At 39.7% G+C, this 20,744-nt stretch overlaps 1 protein-coding gene across 1 annotated transcript in view; it reads left to right on the top strand.

The window, feature by feature from the left end:
* The first annotated feature begins 763 nt into the window (after positions 1-763).
* The window catches only part of camk1b (calcium/calmodulin-dependent protein kinase Ib), a 36,340-nt gene continuing 16,359 nt past the window's right edge, over positions 764-20,744 (top strand). The window contains exons 1-2 of the mRNA XM_023423634.2: positions 764-897; positions 6,359-6,472. Coding sequence (XP_023279402.1) covers positions 6,387-6,472 — 86 coding nt within the window. The 5' untranslated portion in view covers positions 764-897; positions 6,359-6,386. The remainder of the gene's footprint in view (positions 898-6,358; positions 6,473-20,744) is intronic.

The raw sequence follows: 20,744 nt of genomic DNA, 5'->3' as shown, positions 1-20,744 counted from the left end.
ATTGGGATCATTTGCACATTCCATGAATTTGCATGGAGACATATAACCCACTAGATGGAGCACTAGACCACAACAAGCGGACAAATCTAGAGTAACCAATTATTGAGTGGTGCGCACCTGGTAAGATGAATGGAAATGGGAGTCACTTGTGTGGGCTTTATTCTAGGCTTAGCTTTGGGTTTAGTTTTATTCCGTTCCAAAACAATATACACACAAACACATTTCCAAACATACACCATACACAAAATTATAAATCATAGATAACCAACGCAGACTCAACGGAACATGGAATATAGTCAAGCGAAGATCATATAAAATGAAATAAGAATCAAGATCAAATCACCGAATAAATCTGAATTAAATTTAACAGAGGAATAAAAATGAAGCATGGAGCAAGATGAAAACACTATAACTGAATAAAAAGTCCTCATTCTGAGCCACATAAAGTTTGTAAGCTCAGTTCGCCACTCTACCCTACCAGTAGTCTACGGGTATTACAGGCTGATATTTGTAAGTAGTCCTACAATATTTTCTACATGGTACATTTACTGCGCCCACTGTCAGAGCTGCACACTGACACCAGCTCACCTCCAAAGCTTTCATCGTAACTACAGCACGAGGAGTCACGGGTGAAGAGAGGTGACCAATAGCTTCGCAGAAGTGTTTACCTGTGCGCCACAGCACGGGCGGTGATTGGTGCGTTGGCCGTCCTGCCCTGAGGTGACGTCAGGAGGAGCGCTGCTGGTGAGGTTGCAGAGTACAGATTCAGTGTGAGAGCGCTCCGAACCGCAGACACACACACACACACACACACACACACACATACACACGCACAGACAGAGACGGACACTGGACACTGCTCACGGCTGCTGGACCTCACTGCCTGCTTCGTTTCAGGTAGGAGCGGCTGCTGCTACACCGTCTTGACACAAACTTTTAATATTTCACTCTTCCTCAAAGGCCAGATAGATGTTGGTGAAGTGGGTGGGCGACAGGGGTTTGACAGCTCGTTTTCCAAGCAAACATTTATCAGATGATTAACGTTAACTAGATTTAACAGACGCGTTACATGTACTCTTCACTGTTTTACACGAGGACTTGTCGTTTAACGTGAGCTGGAGAAACGTTTTAATGACTTAAAAACTATAAGTGGTTTCAGCGTCACTATAGACGGGGCTGCTGGAGTTAGCAGCAGTCATCAGTCAGGGTACGCAGAGGAACTTTCATTCACATAAAAATTACCTCTGAGTAACTGAAGCTGTGCAGACCAGTGTAACCGTACTCTCCTCTAAAGTACTGTAGATTAAAAGTTCATGCAGTATGGTCTGACTATCTACATGCAACTCTAGACTAGAGAGAGCCCTGGTAGTGTTATTATTCGTATTTAAAGCTAAAATGGCGCAACGGTTTTTAATAGTAAACATGACATGATGTGTAATTTTTCACCCCTTTCCTTAAACGCAAGTGCTTTAATTATTTTTAGTTTTTATTCCTTCCTTCATTTCTCATTTCTACTTCCCTATTTCTCTTGCTCTGCCATTTCAAACTCAACTCTCTCTCTCTCTCTCTCTCTCTCTCTCTCTCTTTCTCTCTCTGGCACACACACACACACACACACACACACACACACACACACACACACACACACACACACCTATGTCCCCATCTATGGGAAGTCTGCTTATCAATTAATAAGCTCACTTTGAGAGGAGATTTATTGTGCGTCACTGACAGCAGCTGACCACTCAGACTGCTGTTAGTAAATCTCTCTGTGTTTACCAGTCAGCCAGTGGGTGCAGGGGGTTGACTGGTAGTAGGGGCCACACAGTTTTGGATTGGCACCATCATGGCAAGCAGTTGACATCTGTTAAGGGACAGATGGTGGATATTAGTTGGATAGTTTTCTGATTCCTGTAACAGTTCATGTTGACCTCTCAGTGAATCACAAACTGCCTCTGCACTGCTCTCTGTGTGTTTGTGCTTTTAAAAACATTGCACTTGGGTCATGGAAAAAAAAGAAGCACTCGCCCACGAGCGTGGAGACCTAGGATCTTTGTCACCTCAAACCATAGGACCACCATGAATCATTTTTATTTGTTTTGCAAAAGGTGTGAATGGGATTTTGTTTCACATTTCACCCTGGTTGATGGGCGTATCTGTACTTGTCTACAAAATTCACGAGAAATCTCCAGATTTCCAAAGAGACGACAGAGCCACTAAGATGAACAATAACAGATGTAGATAGGGGCGAGCCAAATTCAACATTTGTCAGTAAAGACAAGAGAGAAACAATTGTAAGTTTGTTAGTTTGTCTTCAACACTTTAAGATAGACACAAGCTACACACACAGTTTAGAGGAAACAAGTGGATTTTTCCAGAGATGTGTTCAAGAGCTCAATTTGATGAAGTTTAAATAAAATATTTAGACATCCTTTCAGCTGCAGACTTCTGTCTATTTGTATGTTTGATTCTCTGTGAGTGTATCAAAGTGTTGCCAAAAGTTTTAACACCACTGCACCGAATCTCACACTCAAAAATCGAAACCACATGTCATTTTGTCACGTTTAACCATGGTGGTGTGTATGTGTGTGTGTTTCTTCTGTCCACTGCACAACACAGGAATGGGAAACCAGTGAGTACAGCGACTCTCTCTGTGTATACCTTAAACAAGGGTGAATGCTGCATGTCACATAGTAACGAGGGAATGTGGTTATGGTATTGTGCATCCCCCTGATCTCGAGCCTTTTTAATCCCGTTGCTTTTGAGCAGCTTATCTTCTGCTACCGGCCAAAACTCATGTCATCCGTGGACATGGAGGGGTTGTTTTTGGTCTTCCACATGTTCATCTGATACCTGCATGCGTCTCTCCTCCACTCTCCCACATTGTTAAATCTTGCCCTTATCTGCCCCTGCGTGTCTTAAACTTGAACCATATCCTGCTGTTTATAGCATTTAACTGTTTGAAAAACAGACCTCATTGCTCAACTTTGACCATGTCTTTAAAGCTCCAGTGGCTTGAAGTATGTTGTTTCAAATGTGACATATGTTTGTGCCATTAAACTGAAGTCCAAGTGTTGTGAGGGAGGTTTAGGTGCATGTCGGTATTTCCTGGGTATACAGTAGCTACCTGTAGATTTCTGAAATGAACACAAGCAAGGGTTGATACATTCATAGATTTTAAATGACTTTGATGTTCAGTATCACCCATTCTCAGTGCATGAATTTACATAAATCTCCATGAATCTCCATATGAGCAAGGTGAGATGCTACAAACAAGCAGTGTGTAAGAGGTGTTTTCTCCAGCTTCAATTTCCCCAAAATGGTCTTGTGCTGTTGTAGCTATTTTTAGCCTAAAGGTGAATACTCTTTAAACACAACAACTGTGGTGTTGTGCTGAACCAAATCTGGTCAGATAGTGGAGATAAAGTTGAAGCTGCAGCTATTTTTTTTTAATTTCCGGCTTATCCATGTTGATACAGCTTTTCATTGTATCAATTAATAATTGATCTATTAGAATGCCCAAATACCAGCACATCTCCATCACAGTTTACTGTGTGTTACTGTGCCTAAAGTAATTGTTGGCTTCTTCTGACCAGCGGTCAAAAAGTGAGTTTAATCAAAGTGAAATAGAAAAAAGGAAGTGAACCCTCAGGTTAAAGAGGCTAAAACCAACATCTTTGACTTTAAGATGATTAATCAATGATGGTTTGCATAATTATTATAAAATATTTTTGCACTGAGCAGCTCATCAGTTGGCTAACCCCACTTCACAACATGCCAAAACACACAATAATCACCTTCTTCTTTACACAGAAACTGTGCTGTATTCTTTTGTATGTTCAGACGCTGACTACCATGCTTTGACCTCCCCCAGATCATTTTTCAGTGAAAACAGTGGAGGAAAAAATCATGCCTGGTAATGGATCCTCATTTTCCACAGAAAGAGACTGGTGTCAAGTTGAAGATGTACTCAGGAATAGAGTTACAGTCGACTATGTATTGTTTGTTTGTCCCCTACAGTAGTTATCAGACTCCTGGAGCAGAGACCGCAGGACAGCCAGCAGATTTACAGGCAAAGCTGTTACACACATTTGACTGGACTTCCTCTTACTGCTTCCCTTAAGCACATTTTTTTGCATACTGTTTAGAGATACATTTAGAGATACTTCCTTTTACCCCAAATGCTATAAAAGGCATTCAAAATACAGCAGAGGAAGTGATTAACTGGGAATGACTCAGATATTTAAATGTTGACTGCAATCTTTGTTCTTAGTGCTTCTGGTCACATTGTTCAGTAGGTTTCTATCAGTGGTACCTCCGATCATGAATAGAACATGGTCTAAGTACTTATCAAAATACGCTGTCTGTAAATTGATATGGCTTTTAAAATAAGACAGTGTCTCCTCTATGTCACCTGGAAGCTTAGCTAATGTATTGCATGTATAACCTGATCAGGTTATATATTTTTTTTTTTCACTGCCTCTTGTGTGTGATGTGCTCTTCTAATCCTTTCGTGCAGTTTTTTTAAACTAAACATACAACACACCGCAGCCAGTCATCGAAGTGACCAGAATGATTTCCACCTTACCTGCCACCTGCCATTAGACACTAAAGCAATGTAGACCCTCAGATACCATAGCAGCGCCTTTAGGTTTCCATGACGACACGTATGAAGCCGACTTTTGACATTAGTCAAGGCAGCAACAGGGCCAATGTGTGTGTGTGTGCATGTGCGTGGGTGCGTGTGCGTGTGTGTGTGTGCGTTCCTCATTGCAACTGGAGGAGGCCATGTCCTATTAACATTTATTCTGAGATAACTGAACTGCAGTGTTAAGCCAACCGCTGTCTGTCACTTAATGCCACTCATTCACACGGTTTAGCATTTAAATGAGCTGACTGCAAACTAACTGATATGATTAACTGTGCTATTATATTGTCTTTAACAAAACAGCACGTGTGCAGTCCAGAACAATATGTTACATCATCTCATATAGACAGCCTGTGAAGTTGCCAGGCAGGCAGCAGGAACAGAGGAGGAGTGAGGCATGCTGATATGAACAGGGCTATTTTAGTCCTTCAGGTCTTGAGTTATAGGCACTTTCTGGGTTTAGATGATGATAGCTGTGACAGCAGGGTCCTTTGTGATCACTCCCACTCTTGAGAGAATGGTGAGGACAAACATTTGAATGTTAACTTCTCCTGAGAAATAATGAACAAGCGAGACAACAGCGAGGGAAAGGGAAGAAACCAAAAAAATCTACACTGTGTCATTATCCAACTCCTAAAGGTAGCAGTGTATTTATTCTGTATACGTTGGCCTATTTTATTGCAAAGCTAATTTGTTGCACCTCACTTAAACTTGAGCATTATAAAGGCTCAGTAAAGATGCAAACCTATCACAGATAAGCTGGCATATCATAGACAGACAAGCTTTATTTTGGTTCTTTGCTTCTTTCATCCTGGTTCTTAGGAATTCATCTTGCTGAGTTATGTGCTGTGGACCCACATCCCAGCTCACAACCAGGGCTCCATGCAGCTCTCACACTGAGCACTATACACTTGGACTCATGTAGAAACTGTAGTTTACTTATTAACCTAGTAGATATTACACATGACTTTTAGCCTCTCTGCCATAAATGCCACTCTTGTTGATTATACAGACACTTCAACATGAAAGCAGGACATAACCTTTTGTAACAAGTCCAACTAAAGAAAAGAAATCTTTTACATTTAGAGTAGATCCTCTACACTGTCTCCCATGTTCATTCTCCAAAGTAACAACAGGACTGGATTGATTGAACGGATGAAATGAGGCCTGTTCAACATCACGTGTCATACGATATGTTTTGTGTGGGAAAATGGTATTTGAGAGGAAGCAGGAAGTGCTGCCAAATATTCACCCCATCCCATATTTACTCACAAGGCTAATGCAAACCCCAGTCATCAAGCCCAAAAAGTGAAAATGTTCACAACACAACAACATAATAATGGCCACCCAGCAACCTGACCTGGACCTGCCACTAGTTAGCAGTTATCACACATGGTTAATGTAAAGTATGTTGAATTGCCTCTGTGTTTGAAAGATGCTAAACAAATAAACCTGCCATATCTTACAATGTAGGCTATGCTGGATGTTTTTTGGGCATCCATATTTCTCAGCTGCCATCATGTATTGCATATCATTAAAGAGTGAACACAAATGGAAAACACTATTAAGAATCCACTGATAATAACTGATAATCCACAGTAATTCATAATATTTTTTATTGATTTTATTGACTGCAGGGGGTCGGATGGAGGCTGTTTAAGTGTTGGTATTAATGGAGCATTTCCTCCTTATCCCCTTTTTCCTCACTAGTATTGTTTCTGACCGTAACAACAAGAAGATGCCACTGGGTGACGATTGCCATGCCTGGAAAAAGAAGACCACAGATGTGAAGGAGAAGTATGACTTCAAAGACATCTTGGGAACGTAAGTGTGTCAGTGCCAGCGGCAAATATAAAAAATAAAAAAAAACCTTGTGTTTCAGCTTTGCATGATGGCTTTTTCACACTCTGGGAAACATTGGCATGATTTGAATAAAGGGTGTGTGTTTTTACATATTTAATGATGCATTTAATGTGTATTTGTGAGATGTTCTCTCAGAAGGACAATAGACAGAAAATTTGCATTTGTTTTGTTTCTGATCCCAGGGCCTTTGTATTGAATTGATCATCATGCAAGTATTTGGATAGATAATTATCACTGCTGAATGACTGGATATATCTCTGTTTAGTGAGGAGTGATTGGCGATGAATTTATTACTGTGCATCTAACCTCCTGACAAGGTCCTAGTGTATTTTGTCAATGTGCCACTTTTGGAAATATGTTTATTCTGAGCTACTTCTGACTCTAAGTTGACTCTTATTGCAATATTGACACAAATACTCAGAGACTTCTACAAAATCTCTTTCTTTAAAAACATTTAAAACACAATATTTAAATCCATTAAGACAGTCTCTCGATGCTGGGAAACTATTTCCTCTGGATTCTGCATTTATCCAGGGAAATCATTTTTGGTTCAGGATGTGTCCTGAACATCATTAAAAATCATGTGACATTTTTCTTTCATCAGAACGGTGCTGATTTACCTTTATGACACTGTCAACAAACAAGCCACACAGCATTACATTGAGTTTAATATAGTTGATATATTTAATATTCCGCTCCCTGCATGTACATGGAACATTATAATGCCAATTAAGGAAATGCAGTTGACAGTGAAGCAGCGCCACTAAATATACAGCCTTATAAATTATCAACACCTCTGACACAGAGTCAACAACACACTTGACAAAGATAAGAGTTATTGCTGGTCCACTGTATTGGATTAAATTAGATTCTACAGATGTACTTAATAAACTGGTAACTCTCAAGAATAATGCAAAAAGACACAATTAACTAGACCTAACAAATCAACAGTAATTTATAAAGCTACACTGGCCAAATTAACTGTATCACAAGTTTTTCCATACTAAACCTGAGTGATGCTGTTGCTAATTTGAAAGCAAGAAATAAGGTATCCCGTCTGCACTTTGCTTCATTTCCAACACCTTTAGTGAGATTTTTGTCACTTCTTTTTTTCCCAATCTTGGATTGTAGCTTCTCTGTCTTTCACTGTGTGTTTATATATGTGTAGCTGGTGAGTGGGAGACACTGGTTAAGGGGGAATGGTTGCTTTTTCACTGTGAAGCATGGGTTTTATTTTTATTTTGAGGATGAGTTTTCTTTTTGCTGTGGTTGTCTTTATGTACACCTCTGTCAGCATGTTGGGAAGTAGCTCAATATAGTAATGCATCGGTAGTTGTATCCAGTCCTGTGAGTAGTTCTGCTGAAGTTGCTAATGTTTAGGTTTGCAGACCCACTTCTTCTCTATAGCCACATAATAACAGTTTCTTTATGGTTTTGTACTTGGACTGGTATGGGTCCATGGTAATTCATTTTAAACAAAGGGTTTCAGTGTTGAATTGGTCCTAAAATGAGAAGTTGATGATAATGACCATGTGAGACAGTGTTTGCCTCATTGCAGGACATTGGCAGGTGAATCCCATATCAACAGTTCTGAGAAGAGCATTACTGCAGGATACTGTTGTGGTATTTTGCCCTGACTCCTGTTGGCTGTGTCTTTGTGCTGTGTGTCTCCCTATTTGCTGTTCTGTTTTTCTTGGTGCCTTGGAATCTCTCTTAAACCTCTTAAGTTTTGAGGACATGTGTGTGTGTGTGTGTGTGTGTGTGTGTGTGCGTGCGTGCGTGCGTGCGTGCATGCGTGTATTTTATCCATTTTTCTCCATTTGTGGAGGGCATGATGGCAGCATTCTTACTGCTTGTCATCTGTAGAACCTTAACTAATTCCCTGCATCCCCCTTAGCCCGTCTTATATGGCAGTCTATGCTGTATTTATGCAAGTGAAAAGCAACCTCATTCTGTTCTATACAGCACACTTGTCTAAATCCAAATGTAATTTGGCACTCACAACAATAGAGCATATTCCATCACCAAGACAGGAACATTTCTGTCCTCCTGAGTTCCTCCTGGGGTTGACTTTGTCCTCCTGTCAAGATGGTCCTGCTATTCATCCCACAGTGAAGCGTTTGCCCAGCTTTTCCAAATTGGCAGAAGCAATTTGGATCCTAGTTTGTTCTCAAAGAACAAATTGCCATGAGAGTGCACAACAGTTAAATATCACTTGTAATCCTACTACTCTTTGTTTTATGATTGCTTATCATGGATGGAGAGTGTCATAAGACAGGATGTTTATCTAAGGTGTCTCACTTGAAGGACCTTTTACATAAACCTACATCCTTGTTAGTCTAGGATTAAAGTCTGTGAACACTAACTAAATCCAAGATGAAACCTAAGCTTGTTTTGTGACTTCATGAAGCCTCTCCAGCCTCTTTAATCACTGATGCATAGAGGGTAGGAAATATATTGTGAGCACCTAATGAAAAGAACTTGAAACCTGGAGTAGCTTCATCACAGTTACAAACATTGCTACAAAAATTAAAAAAGAGCTGCAAAGGCCGAATAATCAGTGGCTAAATTACAAGATCATAGTGGTCATAATGGCAGCATATGCCGAACACATGTACATTGGCAACAGTAGAATGTTACGTACAGGTGAATACAGGAATATCACATCAAACTGAAGTTGAATAAGTGTATAAGCACATCTGATGGGTGCATACATGAAAATGCTCGCCCATCCTTTCAACACAGTCACCGTCACCTCCTCAGCTCTCCACCTGCCCCCGGTTTGATGCTGAGCTTGTTTATGGAGAAATCACCAGCTCATCGCATCAGCTGTGTGCCACATTCGTTTGCCATTGCTGGATTGTTGTCTTGGTAACAACAGGAGACACTTTCCATAATGGACTCAAACAGTCACTATGGAAACAAAGTTTTTGATTTGCTATTAATAATCCACCACAGGGTGCATATGTGTAGATTGTGCTAGAGATAAACTCTCTCTCTCTTTTACTGGAAAAAATAAAAAATAAATAAATAAATAAAATGACACACATACACACATTTGTCTGTGAATGTGCTCATGTGTCTGGAGCCTCCCTCACTGATATTTTGATCATGTACTGTAGATGATACAAATTGCCTCATGACTGAATCAAATTCTCACCATGTCTTAAACATAACTGTACATCAATCTACATGTGTTGAAGTAACACAATTCATTTATAAATACAAAATAATGTGCAGTATACTTTAAGACAGTATTCTTTGTAGCAGATCAATGAACATTATTAAAAAAAAAGTGAGCATATTCAATTTTTTATGACTCATCACTTATTGTCTTTTGTTTGCACTTATTGCAAACAAAGTATAATTTTTATTATCTTGTTGTAATTGCAATGTTTTCACTGCATGTCAACACATGTAACAACATACACTGTCACAAACAAATAGTTCTTACATTTGATTATTTCTTTTAGATGTCTGTCTTCAGTAACACAAATATCAGTGATATGGGTATTTTAAGTTGCATACTGTGGCATGTGAATCCACAGCTGCACACACATGTTTTTGTAATTAAACCAGATGGGGATTAATAATGCACAAACAGGAAACAGCACTTTCACTGCAATCAACTCAAATCCTCCCTCGTCTTCCTTCTTTTCTCATTTCTATTACTTATGTTAATCTACCCTGCCCATCTCTCTCTGTCTCTCTCTCTCTCTCTCTCCCTCTCACTCTTTCACTTTGTGTTCGTGTTTATCTCTGTCCAGCCCATAACCACAACCCTAGGCTCCCCATCCCTGTCACCTGCTCTCTGGCTGTTTCCTGGTGTCACACTGTGTTCACTGTGGAACAGGGATCCCAGTCTGTCTTGCCGCCCTTTGATTTTCAGCTGAAATTAAAGCTTTCCTTATAAAGGGATACACATTAGGAACACACAACTAAGTGTCGGACTGACCCTCTGATCCTCTTCAGGGTTTTCGTCAATAAGACATGATGTACAGTCTACTCTTACAGGGAAATTGTTGGTATTATTAAAAACATTGATGTCACGATTATCTGTAACACCTAAACTAGCTTTTGCTCAGCAAATTAAAGAACAGAACTAAAAAAAAACAACCCCACACACACACACACACACACACACACACACACACACACACACACACACACACACACACACAAATCTTGTCCAGATCATTTTGGCTTCCCTGGTGCTTCCCTTGGCTGTATTTCAAATATTGACTTACCCTGCACACTCCAACATATGTTGTTCAGTATGTCATCATTCAAACCTGGCTGGTTACAGCTTCACAGGTCACCTATTTGGAAAATTGATATCGATATTTTCTGTATAAAAGCTGTACCTCGGTTATATGACAACACAAACTATTTCAGCATCCATTCTGTCTTACTACCATCGCGCACCTTCAACGTTTATTTTCCATTCAATGCAGCAAATATAAGTAAATCTGCATCTAGTATCGGTGGAGGTTTAGTTTGAATATGTTTCCTTGTGTCTCAAAATTAGATTTTTCTTTGTCAACATTTATATCTGAATCCCACTGTTTTGTCCTTCATTGCTGTTGTTTAGAGGTCGATATTTTTACTTTAAATGCCCGGATACAGCTCTGTGTGTGTGTGTGTGTGTGTGTGTGTGTGTTTTTTTTGTTTGATTTTTTTCACCGTTCCCACACTCAGCTGCCGGCTTCGACATTTCTCTACTGATGACAAACTGCAACAAATGGGCCATGTTGCCTTGTCTGACATTTAAATGGCTGGACATGTTTTCATGTCACGAGCACTAAAGGGAAATTCTGTTCTTCATTTTCAGCCCAGTATGCATTACAAAACACAGAGGGGATGGAGCAATGAGGGAAAGAGTAGGAGAGTGTGGCATAATCATTTAAAATCATTAGGGCTGATGGACTGGCTCCAGCCTGGCTCTGTCACTTATGTCGAAGGGTGGCCCAGTAACCCATACCCTCTCGGGTCATATGGTCAGCTATTGACCACTATTGATTTGGCAAGAATCATGTGTGTGTGTGTGTGTGTGTGTGTGTGTGTGTGTGTGTGTGTGTGTGTGTGTGTGTGTGTGTATGCACAGAAAGTGAAAGGGGTCATAACAACAACACTTGTTATAGTACTTTTGTAACTGACGGCTCAAAGTTGTTGTGTGTCTCTGTGTTTTTCTTTTTGATTACCTTTGCCTACCATCTCTCTCTCTCTCTCTCCACCTTTCTGAATGAACACATAGCACCCCTTTCCTCACACATCTCTTTCTCTAAAGCAAAGAGCCCTCTCGCCCTCTTGGCTGTAGTGAGCTTATCTTCCTCACCACCTATTCATCCATATTCAGTGGATAAAAGATGACAAAGACGCTTGGTGTTTTCATTAGACAGGTATGCTCTGGCTGTATTTGAATAGGTGTTTTCTTGTTGATGATTTTAAAAGTTTCAGAACTGCAGATGGTTCACACCCAGAATCCACACGTTTTTTTGTTGTTTTATGCAAAAACTGTAGACTGGGCTGGGGCGCACTCTGGTAGTCAAACGACAAACCTTTTGCTCCACTTGTTCCCTCACACTCATGGCTATCGGCTACATTACATGGGTTTTAACACTGATTTGCCACTCTGTCTGAGGGCTCTCTGCGTCTAAGTGGAAAGGTTCAATAACTCCACACTCACTGGGGTGTATGTGTGTGTGTGTGTGTGTGTGTGTGTGTGTGTGTGTGTGTGTGTGTGTTTGTGTGCACAAGTGTTAGTGTGCACTTGTACTTGCAGTTGCATTTTGAAAGACTATAGGTTGTGTGAAGCTCTGCCTTAGTGTCAAATGCACTTAAATTGAATTATGAACAGTTATTTATAGACACCATGGAAATGTCCCAGTGTTTTGAAAATGTATTGAAGGTGTGGGACACAGCTCCATGTTATATACTGTATGTATATCTTAAAATACATGGAAGTAGCCGGGTGTTAGATGTCACAGTTACTAAACTGAGGTGCAAGACACAGTAGCATTTGCAGTGAGTCACATGATGTTACATTTTACTTCATTACAACCAGTATATTGTACCATCCCCAAGTGTCTGGGGTCACCAGAGGAGATGAGCACAAATCATGCTACATATCAAATGTTGAAGATGTAACCTTATAATGTCTGCAAACTTTTTCAGTTTTAGCTTTAGGCATTTCATTGTAAATTCAAGTGAAACAAGTTTCAATGAATGTGCTGAAGGTTTTATATGAACCACATCCATTCAGAACTTAGTTAGTTATGATGTCTTGTTTTTGTTATATATTTTAAGCAGTTACTATGTTATTAATGCCTGACACCAATAAGATAAACCACATTACTTTAGATAATGCCTCTGAATATGCTTGGTTGCTTTGCTGTCTGTCTTCCTGGTTTCTGCATAGTGAGCATGTGGCCACCCATCCCCCTGTCATCATGCTTTAATATTTAGTTGAGGTGTAGACAGATATGGGGCCTTAAGGAAATTCAGCACAGACTGACTTTTTGACTATTTTTGTTGCGTCTTAATTATTCAACGTTTGTATTCTGAGAATCAAATGAATTCAAAATGATGCTTAACAAAGTAGTTCAGACAAAAGGAAACAGCCACCTTTATGAACCAGATGAGTCTCCCAGCATGAGAGCTGTCCCACCTCATCTATTTTTCATCTGTCTCTCGCTCCATGCTTCTCTATGCATACCACTGCAATGGCCTTTTTACAATTCTAAAAATCACTTTGTCCTTGCTTAGCTTTCTCTTTGTCACAAGGTTTAATTGTGTTCAAGCTGTAGGATGAGAAAGAGCTAAGATGTCCCTTCATTAAAGGGGAGGAGACACACACAGTGCCCTGCTCCTGCACAGCACAGGACAGGACAACTTGTTACTGTCTGCCCTTGTAATTCTGTCTCAGCCACTGATAAGACCATACAGGAGTTATGAGTAGAGCTTGTGGCATGCTACTCTCGTTCACTTCATACGTCTTCTCTTGTATCCTTACTCTTCCTTTTGATTCAGTGCTCGGACATTACTCGTGTGCAGATACCCTGCTGCTCACTTTTAAGTTTTAAATTGTCAAGAATAAAAAGACACTTCAGAAAATACAGAAATAACAATCAAGAGAGCTAGTGATTCATACTGAGACTAAACACACTCATTCTGACACTCCAGCAACGATCAGCACAGTTTAACTATTCTGTTGAAAAATGACAACTTGTAACCGTTTCCAGGTCCGACCGTTACCAAGTCCCACCCATTCCTGAAAATCCATCCCTGCTTATGGCACCCTCAGCCCTTCAGCCCTGTCCTGACCTAATTCGTCTCAGCACAGCTCAGCATGGCATAGCCTGCAGTTCCTGGAATATACACGCACACACACAAACACACACATACACACACAAACACATATATGCCTACTCTCTGGCCCACTTATGCATCTCCATCTGCACACAGCAATATATCCCCCTCTTAAATACACTTGCGGGTGTATCATGTACATCTTCCCACAGTCTTTCTCCATTGTTATAATCCCTTATTGCCCATATTCTCAACACGACAAGCTGCCTACATATCAGCAAACTGTCTTGAAAAGACTTTCCCTGTGCTTTTTTATCTCGGGTCCCAGAAATCCTTAGGGAAGCATGTTCTTTATTTTGTAGCTTAATTACAATCCACTACACAATTTGGTCTGGGGTTTTGTCTTTTTTAATCGTGTTTCACAGGAAGTCTTTTCAATAAGTAGACTTGAAACAGAGGAAAGATGGATCTGTTCCTCTCCTACATGGAGAATAAAGCACTTGAAGTTGCATTAAGTGAGCTTAGGCCACTAGATTGCTGATACGTTAGCAGACAGTTGTCTTCATATTATCATTATCCTTCCATTCATCTTATCTGCGACCATCTAATAAATTTACGTTGAATATCCCCACTTATTCCTGATTAAATTTCTTTGCTATAACTGGCTTAATGTTGATATTCTTAAGTAGCACCCTGAAAACAGCTGTGTGCAGCTAAGGGAAATAAGGTTGTTAAGCACGGTTATGAGATCACGACAATAATGTACATCATACACTAGCCATTAATGAAGTTAAATCCTTGTTCGACACTGATGTATATTTAGGCTTAGAGTTGTTTGCATTTTATATGTTAACAAATGATAAGCACAATAAAATGTGTTTTGTTAATGGCTCATTTGTAAATTGTTGGGCACACACATTCAGATTTAAAGATAAACAGAAATGTTTGTGAACTTAGTTGGGGAGGATGTAGCTGTTCAGCTTTCTTGATATGGTCAAAAAATGGTGTGGAAAGCTCTGAGGTCTTCACCCAAATGACAGAATTGCTGGCAGTGAGTCAAACATACCAGCACCATGGCAACACTCATATTAAGGGATTATTAAGATGAAAGTGAACAAAACACGATGATACCAGTAGATGATATTTGTTGTCAGTTAAAAGTAAACTAAATGAATCCCTTTTTTATTACAGTCATGATACCTGTATTCATCCTGAACTATTTTCAGTTCAATATGCAACCAAAGTAATAAGCAACAATAATCAGTATGTTAGTATAATTAAAGGAAAACATAGGCTCAAAGTGATTGTGCACCTGCATGATGTTATCTCAGTAGCACAGGTGTAGATAAATTAAAATGATGCTGACAAATGTAATTTTTTAGCCTAAGCACAATTGTCTGATTGGATTAATTTTTACATCACAAGAACGTCCCACATACCACCGTAAATTATTAGATTTTTCTAAATAAATATAAAGAAATTGAATTTATTGTTTTTCATTTAGTGTTCAAGAACAAAGCCCTGACACCAAAACGACAGGGCCTATATTAAAAATTAAACTAAACTGCTAAATGCTTTGACATGACTCTAAATAAGTGTTTAGTTAGATTAAAACTGCATTTCGTCATTCTTTTTCTCCACTTGGGGCAACACAACAAGCTATAAACATAACATTGACATATCATCACTTCATAAAGATGATATAGCAATCATGTTAGCAAACATTTGCTTGTTTAAATATTCAACAGACACACAGGAACATTAGCATTCATTCACTCTTTTATCTCTGTTTTTGGTTTCCACCAATTCGTGAGGGAAATATGTGTCTTCTTGGCTGCTAGATGCTGCACTATTTTCACCAGCGGGTAACTTCATCTGTCAGTTGTTGCAGAGCAGATAGCAGACAGTGAGTTTTTAGAGCTTGTTCAAAGAAAACAACAGCTTGCTCCGTTTGAAAAGAATATATTATATATGTTTATATTTATAATTATCTATTGGTTCATCACTACTAGCAAGCTCTTTCACATTATCCATGGTTAATATAAAAATGTTGATTAGCAGCTTCAAGATCTTATTCTCTTACAATTTTATATCCGTATGAATCCAGCTCACTTGATTATACTAAGCTGTTATACAATGAATGAGTTTTCAGATACAGTAAACTGATTGTGGTTTGGTTGTACAGATCCTCGTGTTTTGGGGGCTCACAGAGCAAAGATGGTCTTTTTATGTTTCAGGGCCAGTATCACAGTTGGGTATCTCTCAGCTCTGATTGGACCAGATGGTCCTTCCCTATGTCTCTCTGTCCCTTCCACAGTTACTATTTTGTCATCTGTTTACATACCCTCTTGACCAATTTCTCAGCAGGACAGAAAAATTAGTTGGAGTTTGAGAAACGTGGGATTTATAGGAACATAACATACATAGTCAAGGAAGAGTTGGACTCTCAGAACACCACACCATATGAGGAATGCTTCCTTGTTTATTTTTTTAAATGTGTGCTTGCATTTGAGTTTATTTTAACACAGCATATCTTTACATGTCTGCACTGGCACAGACCATCATAACACCATCTGCCGTGTTACGATGGTCTGTGCCAGACAAAAAGTTTTGATGACTGCATGTTAAAATGTTTCAGTCATCGTTACCAATATGTTTATGGTCGGGGTGCAATGGATCACAAAACTCACTGAAATGTAATGGTCCTTCATTCAAAATGTTCAATATTCACATAAGAATGTTCTTTGTGCCGTATTTGTGCCTGTGTGACTCTCATACAGGGGGCGTGTCTGTAGCACAGGACACCTCCCACTCCGTTGTGATGTAGTGAGGAGTCACAGTCACATAGCTTTACGTTACCCTGGAAGTTCACCCATCTGTGGTGAGGGCAACAGAAGATGCCTTGGATAATTAGTTGTATGAGGGGTTTCCCTTTCAACATATTTTTTAAACCTTTTGTTTTCCACACTGGAGTGTGGCCTCATGTCTGCAGCGATAAACATCACAATAGATTTGTTAATAGCTATAGCCGAGTCTGATTCTGCAGCAAAGGGCTGCTTATGTGCTGCGATTAGAAGTTATTGTTAATTGTGTTTGGTCCAGTCACTGACACACCAGGGTGATGTTGCTTCAAATGTGTGGCTATGCTCGGTGTATTGCCGTTGCTGTTCACGTGACCACACAACTGCTTTCTCTGTATCGTTTCACTGCAGCTCTGCATCGAGATTTATGGGAATTATTAGATTGTGTGAAAAATAACAGTGTCAGTAAAACTGCATTTCACACTATTATGATTAAATTTCACAATTAATCTGTGGTTCAAATGCATGTCGTACCATTTGGGGGGTGGTCCGTACGGATCACAGATCAACTACTGCCCGTTACGGCCCTAGTTTATGGTCTTTTTTGTGGTCAATGGAAATCATTTGATCTGTGCTGGTCTTATCTGTGCCCGCCGCATTTTCTAATGGTCTGTTAGTACCGATTGCATTTATGTCATGTGCCTGTGTGTTTGCTGTATGGGAGTGAGCACAAAAGTAGATGCAAGATCCTAATTCCTTGGGTTTAAATTCCTTTGATGCACTGAGTGAAGCATCATGGGATACGTACATGAAAAGGTTGCTTGTAGCAACCGAAACTAAGCAAGCAGCTTACTCAGAGACAGAAACTGGTGCAGTGTTTGGATACAGGTTTTGTACACAACAGCACAATGTTGATCACTAAAATGTCTACTGTTTCAGTTGCATGTAAATATTTACCCTGTTCGAGACCATGCATTTACATTTTGTTACTGCATGTCTACAGTATAATTAAACTCTTGTGTAGTATTTGCAGAGTAAATTTGTGACTACACACCCTTCTGTTTGGATAGTTGCAGCGAGCGTGTCTTCACTGGGGGTTTAGTGGCTAATAACAGTGCAGTGATACTGTGTGTATGTGTGTGTGTGTGTGTGTGTGTGTGTGTGTGTGTGTGTGTGTGTGTATATTCTCTTCCTGGACACAGATCCCGTGGTGGTGATAAGAATGTCCGGTTAGGAACAGGAACAGCTCAGTAAACAGAGTTGTTTACTATATAATCCATCTGAAACCTTTGCTAGGATTAAGCTTTCAGCAAACTCATCACACTACTCTGCAGCCATCAAATATGTAGTTTATAATACAGAATTATATACTCTTCATATCTTCTGAGCCTGCACTGCGTCTGTGTAGCAGAGGAAAAATTTACTTTTGATGTTTTTTTTTCTCCACCAGAACGTATGTTCTGCCCTTTCTTTCTAATTTCTCATTTTCAGGAACAACATGGACCTTTCAGCAGACAGTTTTGTAGAGGTATCAAGAAAACACTTGCATGAAAGCTATTGAACATGTAGTGGCACTAATGGTTTAACATCTGCCCCACTGCTGGATACATGCAGCAGGATTGTAATGTTTCATACATTACCTATAGTAGAAGCATAGCGCTTTTCTACAGTACAACCTATAGAAAGGCATTTGGATCAGTGAGCCTATGCTGCCAATGGGAGACAGAGGACATTAAGTGTGGGAGCATTTTCTTCATCAGGTCAATTTGGCATGCAAACTTTTCAACAATGTTTTTGTTGTAATGTCTCAGCATTTTTATCAAACACGAAAATTGAGCATTATTCTCATGTCCCTCCCTTTTTGGCACTTCCATGTTTGCTTCATTTTTGAGCCACAGATGTTGCCACTTGGGTATGAGCTGTAGCTTTTGTTTGCTAATGCTGGCAGATGTAAGGTAGATTCTGCTGTGCAACTCGCATTACAGAGTCCTTGTTACCTTTTTTCTGCTTGTGCTGCTGTTACACTAAGTCTTAGCATAGGCCATTAGCATTTGTTTGCCATGTGGCATGCTAATGGTGAACATTCACAACAGCAGCTTTAAAGGTGTCAGAGAGCATTTCCCAACACAATGAAAAATATCTTCTGGAACTACATGAAAAAAATGTCCAGTGCCATTTGGTGACAGGGAGTCAGCGGTAATGATAGATAAATATTTGAAATAAAAATGATCGTTAACAAGGGGAAAATTATTCATTCAATGTGTTGCTTGACAAAGATGTGACACTGGTAGCGGTTTGAGTGCTAAAATAATGAACAGATAAGCAGACTACGCATAGTCAAAGAAACATTAGTGTTCTCAGATTTTCTCAATGTTTGTATGAACCACTGTTTGACACTTCCCCAGAGCCCCTTGGCCTGTCAGTGGGTGCATGGAGAATGTCAACTAAATCCTCCAGATGCTTCACAGGAATTTGCAGCACTGACAACCTCCTCCACACAGCTGGATTTTTGCCACAGCTAATGGCCTTTCTGTGGCAGTTTTACTTTCTTGTTGAGATGTGACCACAAGGCCTCACTCCCAGGATAATCGTTAGTTTGATCAGACAATGGGTTGAGGTTTGATGTTAATAACACCAGTGGAACTGTATGTAGGTCACTCTGGATTAAGTATGGAACCAGAGATTAAATATAATTTTTGAATACTGTAGGTTAGATGTAATATCAAAATGTATCTTGTGTTGCTTCTTCTATACCCACAATTCTTTGTATGTGCTATTCTATGACACCTTAAACACCAGGCTTGAGCTTCTCCGTGTTGGGGTTGGGACCCCTGATCCCTTGATGTGCAGCTGGAATCAAGACATTCGAGACATTTGCAAAATATATTGGTGGCTCTTGTTTATCTTTTAAATAACAAGAGGCTGCTCTTAAAGATAGAATACAAAATTATACATCACACAAAACATACACAATTCATTTAATTTAATTTCATTAACTGTAATGTATGTATGAAATAACTAGATAAGCCTTAGTTAATTTGTCAGAGCAACTCTTAAAGAAACAAAAGAGAACTAAAACCCTGAGCCTGTAAATGAACCAAGAAATATGTATGTGTGCATCATGTACTTTCAGATGCTCTATTAACAAAAAATGCTTATTTCCCTGTTAAAGCACCCAGAGGCTCGAGGAGAAGAGACCATTTTCCAGTTCAGAGCTGTAGAATAAATATCATTTGCATATGAGCAGTCAAACAGGCTGTGGACCGAAACATGAATAAGTATGTATTCAGGGCCACATACTGTAGTTGTAGAACTAACAAAATAGAACAAAAGACATGTGAATTCTCCTAAATGAGCAGTTTTGAGTTGTAGTTTTTTTTTTTTTCCAGTGGCCCATGTTTGTCTGCTTTCGGCCATGCCAAGCTGTGATAAAATGTGTGTCCTCTACAGCCTGACTGCAGGGGATGGCCACACCGTGCTGCTGTGGTCCTGATTGGTGGCAGGATCGACCACAGTCTCCTCCCCTTACCTATGTCTTCAGCAGCTAAATTCATGTGTGCCTGTGCTGGAGAGAGACAAAGCTCTGATTTAAAAATGTTGGAGATGTGTGATCAGCACACCCATAACATGCCGTCAGTTGCCACAGACATTGTAGTCCTTCCTTCTTCTCTTTAGTTTGGAGTTAGTTTCACCGCTGTGATCCTGTTTGTATTTTGAGATATCAGCCGTATTTTACTGAATACTGATCACTTTGAGCTGTATTTATTAGTGTTTTAAGTTACTGCTCAGGCAAACTGAACCTTTCCAGCTGTTGCTGATTCACATCAAAAGCTTTCCACTGGTGAACCCACAAGACATTTTTATTGTGAAGAGCTTCATTAGCGGTGCGATTCTTAAATAAAACAGATCTTATCAACCAGACCAAGACATATTCTGAACTATGTGGGTCAGCAGTTCTGTTTTAAATATTGTAGGGAGGAATAGCACAAACAGTGAAAGCCACAGTGAACTGAAAAGGGCTGTGATCAGCGCACCTCCAACATGCCATCGGTCGCCACAGACACTGCCATTCCTTCCTTGTTGGTTAATGATAATGTATCTGCAAACCTAGTGACTCGATGATT

This window comes from Seriola lalandi, unplaced genomic scaffold, assembly GCF_002814215.2.
Source record: "Seriola lalandi dorsalis isolate HSWRI2012SDOR001 ecotype SW California unplaced genomic scaffold, Sedor1 jcf7180002054692, whole genome shotgun sequence".
NCBI classification, from domain to species: Eukaryota; Metazoa; Chordata; class Actinopteri; order Carangiformes; family Carangidae; genus Seriola; species Seriola lalandi.
This window is presented reverse-complemented; position numbering and strand designations above follow the sequence as displayed.